Raw genomic sequence first — 8611 nt, forward strand, 5'->3', positions numbered from 1 at the left:
CACGATATTATATTTATATAGAGAAACCGGTAAATTTTTATCATATCAATCATTTCTCGCTGACATTCAAGGTTATTCGAGTATAAGAATAATGAGTAAAAGGGGTAATAATCGTTAAATTATAATGTTTAACGGACGAATGGATGCTGCGGGATGTTGCTACATCGTTTCATATGATTCGGAATATATATATGTGTATAATAGTATACTAGAGGCTGCGAATGAGCGCACACGTTGAGAAAGGGGCCGAGAGGGGAGCAAATCAACAGAAGAGGAGGCTCAATGCGCACGTTGACACTTTGATGCAGGATACCGCGTGTCTCGGGAAATTGCCCACTCAATAATTCAGTGAGCTCGGTAATGGAACTTGTCCGTGAGCACAATCTATCATATAGTAAATTGCACGAAGCTCTTTTATCGCGCTCACCAGAAACATATTAGAAAAATAGCTAAGGCTCATTCTCTTGTTGTATTTTATTTATAAATATTTTTTTTTAATAACCACATCAGGCTCATATATATCTATATATATGTAGGTATTATATCCACTTCCTCGCATATCACACACGCTGTCGCCAGTCTTCCGAGAATTGTCAGGTCCTTGAAAAATAAATTGTTTGTGCCCTATTGAGGTCAATAGCTATGACTATACATATATATATGTATATGTTCACATATGTATGGTTAATACGTTATTCGCATTGGCAAACAACTATTTAACTTGTTTATATATGTAGAATAATCGATGATATGACGAGTTATAGGTGTGGATACCTGTAATCACGAGATTATCTGTAATGCTTGTGCATTTATTTATTGCACAGATAGCGCAGCGCGTAAAAATAACCGGGAATATATGTAATAGGTGAAGATAGTGGTGTAAAGTTAATTGAATAGTTTTCGCAACGTCTCTTGCTTGAAATAATGGCATATTCCGTTTGAATCGTAACTTTTTTAGTCCTCGTCTGCGCTCCTCCGGTACCTCGATTCTATTCCCCTTCACCGGTATTCTACGCGGCGTTATACGGGCGGTACTGATCCTATCCCGGGTGTTACCGGATAAAGCTCTCATGCAAGCTAGTACTCTTCGGATGATGGCGCTTGTGCTTTACGTCAAAAGCAAAGCTCAGAGGCAATCATGAGCTTTCGAATGCAAAACAGCAGCTTTCCACGGCACTCGCGACACTTTTACATTTAAATGTAAACTCGTAGAGAGTGCCACCCCATACCATCTGCAGAACAGAGTCAGAAGCACGGAGCGAGACAGAGGGCGAAGCTGATGTGGATGTGCGGGATCTGTGTGTATGTGTGCCAACGACGCCCAGCCAGAGGCGTCGGGATTTAATATTTTACACCTCAAATGTTGGGTGTACGCGAGAAATGCAAAGTAGTCCCCTTTTAGCTTGGATTGGATTTAAAACGCGCTAATTTGTCGACGCTGCTACCAAGCCCACGTACGACACCCTCACACCCTTTGTCTCCTCTCACCCTCTCTCTCTCGGTATTTAAATGTGTATGGATATATATTTTATCAACACTCGTGTACCTAGAGGTATATATCTATATATCTACTGGACACTTCACCCACCAACGTTGCATCTAAATTTAAAATCTGTTTTGCATAATACCAAAGCCAGGCCGAGGAACCGGCACCGCCTAATTGCGGCCCGTTCAAGCTACATCACCCGACCCGCGTTCAAAGAGATCCCTCCGACACCTCGTTTTCATTTTTTCTCTCTCCATAATATTTTTTTTCTCACTCAACAGTAAATTAGCAGACTACTTTGTATAAATTTTAGCTTCTTACTTAAAGTTTAATGCCTTTTACTTATGCCCCAATGAACTTTTTATTGGTGTATAGGTATATAAAGTGAGTAATTCAACACTATTACCATTAGCAGGAGTATTAGCTGAGCAGAATTATATCGGGCTTACGGACAATTGGCGATAGATAGTTTCCTGGGTCGACATTATATTATATTATTGGGAAATACTACTGTACTAAAGGCCGTGCCGCATTACTTGCTGTTGCTGCACACACAGTTACCCTCATTTTTATCCAGAAAGTTAACTTTCCTTTGCTAGTAAGGAAAATCATGGGCCGTACCGTGTCACCGAAACTCGAGAGTTTATGTGCGCAGACCGTTGTAACCAATGTACTATTAAATGTGGCCCATTGTTGTCCATCGTTCATCGCCTTCACAAATTTACTTCCGTAGGTCCATTTCCCTCGTAGTCGCGGAAAAAGCCCAGCACGTGCCATAAACATCCCCAGATAAATTCAAAAGCAATAGTCCCTCCCTTGACTTAACATACATTTGCTACTTCATGTCGTCAGTATTTCACCATCGACTTTATCTGAAACGAAATAAAAAAAAAGTAACGATAAAATAAAACTACACATGATAACTACAGTCCACATAAACATGTACTTGGCATTTACCTCAAAGCTTAAAACTCACTGGCCAATTCCAGTGGCCTCTTTGGCAGATAAAATTCTCTACAGGATGCCGCTGGACCCCCGTTTCCTTTAACTAGATTATTCACATATAAATTTTAATTAATTCTGGACAATTTTATTATTACTTTTACTACATTATTCTCGGTGTAATGGTAGGCATACTTAATTCTTTTATAAGTCTGTATATATATATATGTGTATATATTTAGTGGCACTGATGCCAGTAAGAGAAAAAGAGTAGCTGGGTAGTTTATAGGATGAGCCCTAGCAGGGATTTTATATGCTTATCGGGCAGTCACAAGGGAGAGGCCACAAGCCCTTGCACTCTCAGTTTCTCGTCGCTTCCCACAACAATACCCACACAATGACTCGCCCGGCATTACGAATTAGGTTCGGTTACGCGTTTATTGCGGATTCCGGTCGGGAGGAGGTGACTCTACTCGTATTTTCGTGTATCTTTGTCGCTATATAGATATATATATATATATCGCATTTTCTGTTATTCTGCTATTCTGCGTGGCTGTACACTTACTGCCACAACTGCTGCTGCTATGTATACAAACCAAAACTCATCCCCTGGACACGTCGACGCCAATGCGGAGATACGAAGTATTAGCATTGGTTAGCTTTATGGACCGTTCAGTTCCGCTCAAGTATCGCGGATCAATAAAGACCGTTCGTTTGAAAGTTTCATGCCAAAAGTCAAAGTCATTCTTTTATTTACTCATTACTATTCTTAATGCATCTATGCTAGCTTTTCATAAATACACAATAGTGTATTGTGTCAAGTGTCTCTCTAGATTGTTTATTACTCTCAATATTTTCATTTTTTTTAACTTCAAAATTTTTCCATGGATCAGCCGATGCCTGGTTTGCAATGATTGGCGAATAAATCGCTAACTATACTGGCCCGTGCATGGTGAATCATTGGCAGCCGTCTTTTTGCTTTTAAAACGGTGCACAATTAACCGCCGTTTGTTGGCCAACGGTTTGATCGAGTGCTCTTGATACCAAGCTTTGGCCGATGATTGATTGCCACGACTGGTCAATGCTTGACATACCGTTATCATCCGATATTTAGCCGATCTTCGGCCGATGCTTGAAAATTGGCAGTCATTAATGACCCAGTAATAGGCCGATTCTTTTTTTTGTATGGGAAGGGAAGTTATTGGTTTCGGTCCGATTTTCGAAAATCGAGTTTTGATCAGATCTCGAGGTTCTAAGTCTTGATGAGCCTTTTTGATTGCCACCACGAACGTTCAAATCAGTTGATTCGTTCCAAAGATCTCGTAAAACAAAAATTATTTTTTTTTTTGGCTAAATGTATTTTCTTTTGGTTGAACACCAAAATAAAGTATATATAGATGCCTTGATTTAGTAGATATTTGCAGAAGCTGGAGCTTTATCCATGGATATGAAGGTAATTGGAAGTTTTTGGGTAAAAGTTTTCGGACATAGACACTTGCGAATAAGATTGGGAGCTAAAGAAGGACAGAATCGGGTGGAGCTCGTTGTAGAAAGAGTCTCGCGGGAATGAAATTTAGTCTTGGTAGGTACTTCGTTTCCAGGCCACGAAAAAGCCAAGTTAGTTTTATTTTACAATCCATCGGCTCCCGCGACACGGAGGGGTGGACTCACTAGAGGGTCGGGGATGTCGAGAGTACACCGTGGGAGCGAGAAACTCGGAGTTTTAAATCCCTTATACTCGATAGAAAGAGTAAACTAGAGACTGGTTGTCAACTAGTGTTTTAAAAGTTTGCGACAGACTACAAATTGACTCGCTCAGTTCTTTTTAAAAGCACGAGCAACCAACCGCGGCCTTTTCTCTGTCTCTCTCACTCTTTCAACCCTCTGTCTATTGGTACATACGTACACAGATCTAGATCTATATACAGGTTGTACATATATATAAATATATGGAGGTATATATAGTATCAGAACCAAGCAACTGAACACGTGCGAGTAAGCAGAGAGTTGAGTATATACCCGGCTATGAATTTTGATAAAGTTTTTCCATTTCATGACGGCACTGATCGTTCTGATACGAATAATAAAATGTGGTATTGACAAGACATACGTGTGGATCAACAAGGAATCACATGCGCAAAAATGAAAACACTTTTTTTTTATTGATAAAAAAAAATTACATATTTATTTCATGGGGAAAAATAAATTCTATTTTTACTCCGGCAATTTGTTATTTTTGAAATAACGTTACAATTTAATTTAAAGTTCACAATAAAACCGTGTACAATTGATAAGATAAGTCATAGCACACGTGGAAGAATACACATAAATTAAAATCTTGTTTGCACGTCAACAATGATGACTAATAGTAATATCTATTTATAATGTTACCCAAAGGTAAATAGTTTATAAAAATTTTATAATTTTTTATTGTCAAGTTAATTGTGTGTAATTTCATTTTATTATACAAGTTTACATTTCGATGTCAATATTAAAGTAATTTTAAATATTCTTTATTCTTACACTGTAAAAAATCGGGAGTGAATTCGGAGTCGTTACCGATTTTATTTAAATTGGAATTCACTCCATCACTCGGAGTTCTGGAGTTTAAAAAAAAATTAAGCATACGGAGTAAATAAGGAGTTGGTTTTTTCAGATGAGTGATTTAGGAGTAACGCAGATTTTATTTCAATCCGCATTCACTTTGATTCGGAGTTTGAATATTAAAGTCAACTCCCTTCGGAGTGAATTTCACTCCGGATTTAATCCGCGTTCACTCCGCAAATTTTTTACAGTATTTTAAAAATAATGCACTTTAAAAAAATAGCGGAGTGAACACGGTTTAAATTCGGAGTGAATACGGAGCAAATGACTGTGACTTTAATCCTCCGAGTGAAATTTACTCCGAAGGGAGTTGACTTTAATATTCAAACTCCGAATCAAAGTGAATGCGGATTAAAAAAAAAACCCGCGTTCTCCGAAATCACTCCACTGAAAAAACAAACTCTCTATTTACTCCGAATGCGGAGTGATTTTTTAAAAACTCCGGGTGAAGGAGTGAATTCGGATTGAATTAAAATCCGAATTCACTCCCAATTTTTTACAATGAGGCATTAAAAATTCATACGTATAATATCAGAAAAATTTTAAGAGTTTAAAAGTATTTTGACGTAAAATGCAGACATTTCTCATATTTTCTATGCTATCATGCTTCAACGATCACGCACATTTGATACACGCTATTAGTTGTATGCCCGCCTTGATTTATCGTGACTAAGAATATTTTTATATATTCAATTGTTGAAAAAAAAAAAATCTACCACTGAACTTAAGTTTATCGTTCATCATAATCATCTATACATTTACGTTATTTACATTTACAATAATTTATGTTATAATTATAATTAATATTTAAAAATATACAATAGACCAAAAGAAATTTTTAAAATTAATATTGAAATAAAAATTATCAAGTTTAATGAGTCGGAAAAAGTAATCGCTATTGACAGATAACGAACTACTTGTTTGACTGACACATTTAGTTTTTACGATATAGTATTTTTTCATATATATATATATATATATATATATATATATATATATATATATATATATTAAGAGAGCTAGATATTTTTTATTATAATTTATAATCGTTTAATTAAAAGTCACGAGCCTTATAAAAATTTATATTGCAGTTAGTAATTATCATCAGACTAATTAATGTTACTTTATATTTATAAATATATACAAATATTAGTTAATCTTATACTACGTTGGCTTTCGAGTTAAGATTATCCGGAGGAGTAGGTTGAAAAAATATTGCACTTTGTGCGAGATATGACGGAGTCTTTGGTAAATTTGAATCACGCGGCAAATTATCTTCTATTGTCGGATTCAAATTGTCAAAATTAACTGTCGTACGAATATGATTTCCTAGCCAGCTTTCGCGGGCTGAGAAAACAATCATCCAAAAGTAAGCTGATAGTACTAAAAAAAAAGAAATTGATAAAAAATTTGAGTAATTTTTAAATGTTTAAATTTTTGAGTCATAAGAATGAAATTTATACTCACAGAGAAAAACACTAGACAGTGAAGAATGCCAGTATAAAGGTGACGTCTGAGTATTATTAGAATTCGAATAAGCTGTTAAATGAATTACCAAAGCTGTTATTTGATCGGCTATACTGATAATTTGTAAATACATCCATGGTAACGCACAGTTTGGTTTTCTCTAGATTAGGTAAACAGATAATTACTCTATCATATCATGGAAATATTATTTTTACTTTCTTAAATTATTTATGATCGTAAAGAAAAAATTATTATTTTTAATACTTACTACTATGGTTGCGAACGCGAGTAATGTGCAGGACAATAATAATAGAATTGCGTAGCTTAGAAAACTAAAAAAAACAGCTTGAACTAAACAAAAAGTTTTTTTATTTCAATTTATTTAAATGCGGCTCTAATTTTTTTGGAAAAAAATTATTTGACTTCAATTTTTAAGATCCTGAAGTCAGCAGATAATTAAGATTTTCCGGATTTTTTTTTCAACAAATGAATTTCAAAAAAATTAAAAATAAAAATATGCACTTGTAGAAAATTTAATAAACTGCAGGTGCGATTTTTTTATTTTTTTTTTTTTTTTATAATTTATTGTTGAGAAAAAAATCCAAAAATTATTGGACGTCAGTTAACTTCAGTTTCATGAGCCTGAAGTTAGCAGACAATTAAAAATTTTTTGATTTTTTTTTTAGACAATTAAATTTGAAGAAAAAATAAACTAAAAAAATGCGCATGTAGGAAATCAAAAAAACTACAGGTGCAATTTTTTCAAATATTTTTTTTTATAATTACTGTTTTAAAAAAATCCAAAAATCATAAGACGTCATTTAACTTCAGTTTCACGATCCTGAAGTTACGAGACAATTAAAAATTTTTTGATTTTTTTTTGAACAATTAAATTTGAAAAAGAAATAAACTACAAAAATGCACATGTAGAAAATTTTAAAAACTACAGGTGCAATTTTTTCAAATATTTTTTTTGTATCATTTATCATTTTTAAAAAAATCCAAAAATTATTAGACGTCAGTTTCATTCTATTTTTTTATTAAACATAATAATTTATATTTTAAAAAGTTTTTTTTTTTTTAATTTTCCTTATAATTAAAAAAAAAAAATTGTTTAATCTAATTATTGCTTATGAATTTTCTTTGGCTCGAATAGTTGTAAATATTACTAAAACTTGTTACTGTCATCTATAACAAATAAAAAAAAATATATATACATATACATATATATTTCTAACGATTTATGCTGAGTAAATTTGAATAATTTAAAAAACTGACAGTAATTACAATTTGTAAAAATAAATAAAAGTATGACCTCTAAAAAAAAATCATAGAGTAAAAAAATAGTTTATTTCTATTTTAAAAGCTATTTAACTTTTAAATTATAAAGTTTACAAGGACGATAAAAATTTTCCGTCATCCGTAGCTGCGTAGATTTAAAATAAATATTTTTAAAAAAATCGTCAGAAAATCCGAGTCTTGATAATTACTTTCACTTTACTACGCTTTGATAAAAACAAATTTACCTTCATTATATAATTTAAAATTTTTAATATATTGAGTCCAGTGTAGTCCTAATATAGTCCAAGTTTTAATTGTCGCGTAAAAATCATCTGGTTCATTTTTAACAAAAAATGCGCTCATTACCACATTGATCATGAGAATTGAAATCGACTGAGTAAAAGAAAATAAATAAATATTAGTATCTATAAATAAATTAAGTGTCATTAAATGAATGTAATAAATTGAAATAAAATGTAAGAAATAATTTTCTACATACCAGTCCCAATGCCGCAATTATTCTAGCAGCAATTGTTAAACTCACACAACACAAATTACTCATTTTATAAATTTAATTAACAATAAAAATAAAAAATAATAAAATGAAATATTCACTTTCTGCAGAATAAAACATAGAAAAAATTGATGTCCAACAAAATATAATACTCAAGGTATGACAATGTATTAAAATTAATTACACACCTTCGCATCACAACTGTTAAACGAATGACAAACTTTTATTCTATTCAATGCGACTGATTTGGAGGACACCGAGCGGTGATAATGATTCTAGTAAGAAGTGTAAATACCACATGGCCCACACGCAACTTT

At 33.3% G+C, this 8611-nt stretch overlaps 1 protein-coding gene across 1 annotated transcript; it reads right to left on the bottom strand.

Annotated features, from left to right (window-relative positions):
- Positions 1–5732: 5732 nt before the first annotated feature.
- On the bottom strand, positions 5733–8595 carry LOC130667297 (uncharacterized). The gene is made up of 5 exons (XM_057468780.1): positions 8280–8595; positions 8026–8173; positions 6768–6850; positions 6500–6659; positions 5733–6415 (listed from the first exon to the last, which is right to left on the bottom strand). Exons 1-5 carry the CDS (start codon positions 8340–8342, stop codon positions 6192–6194), a joined length of 678 nt encoding a protein of 225 aa, XP_057324763.1. The 5' UTR covers positions 8343–8595; the 3' UTR covers positions 5733–6191.
- Between the last annotated feature and the right edge of the window lie 16 nt (positions 8596–8611).

Source organism: Microplitis mediator, chromosome 5, assembly GCF_029852145.1.
Source record: "Microplitis mediator isolate UGA2020A chromosome 5, iyMicMedi2.1, whole genome shotgun sequence".
NCBI classification, from domain to species: domain Eukaryota; kingdom Metazoa; phylum Arthropoda; class Insecta; order Hymenoptera; family Braconidae; genus Microplitis; species Microplitis mediator.

Excerpts from the sequence above, each read along its gene's own strand:
- LOC130667297 (XM_057468780.1), bottom strand. The coding sequence starts at position 8,342 with ATGAGTAATTTGTGTTGTGTGAGTTTAACAATTGCTGCTAGAATAATT. Across the intron at positions 8,174-8,279 it reads TAATTGCGGCATTGGGACTG|TCGATTTCAATTCTCATGAT; the intron begins GTATGTAGAAAA and ends TCTTTTACTCAG. Across the intron at positions 6,851-8,025 it reads TTTTAAATTATATAATGAAG|TTCAAGCTGTTTTTTTTAGT; the intron begins GTAAATTTGTTT and ends CTTTTTGTTTAG.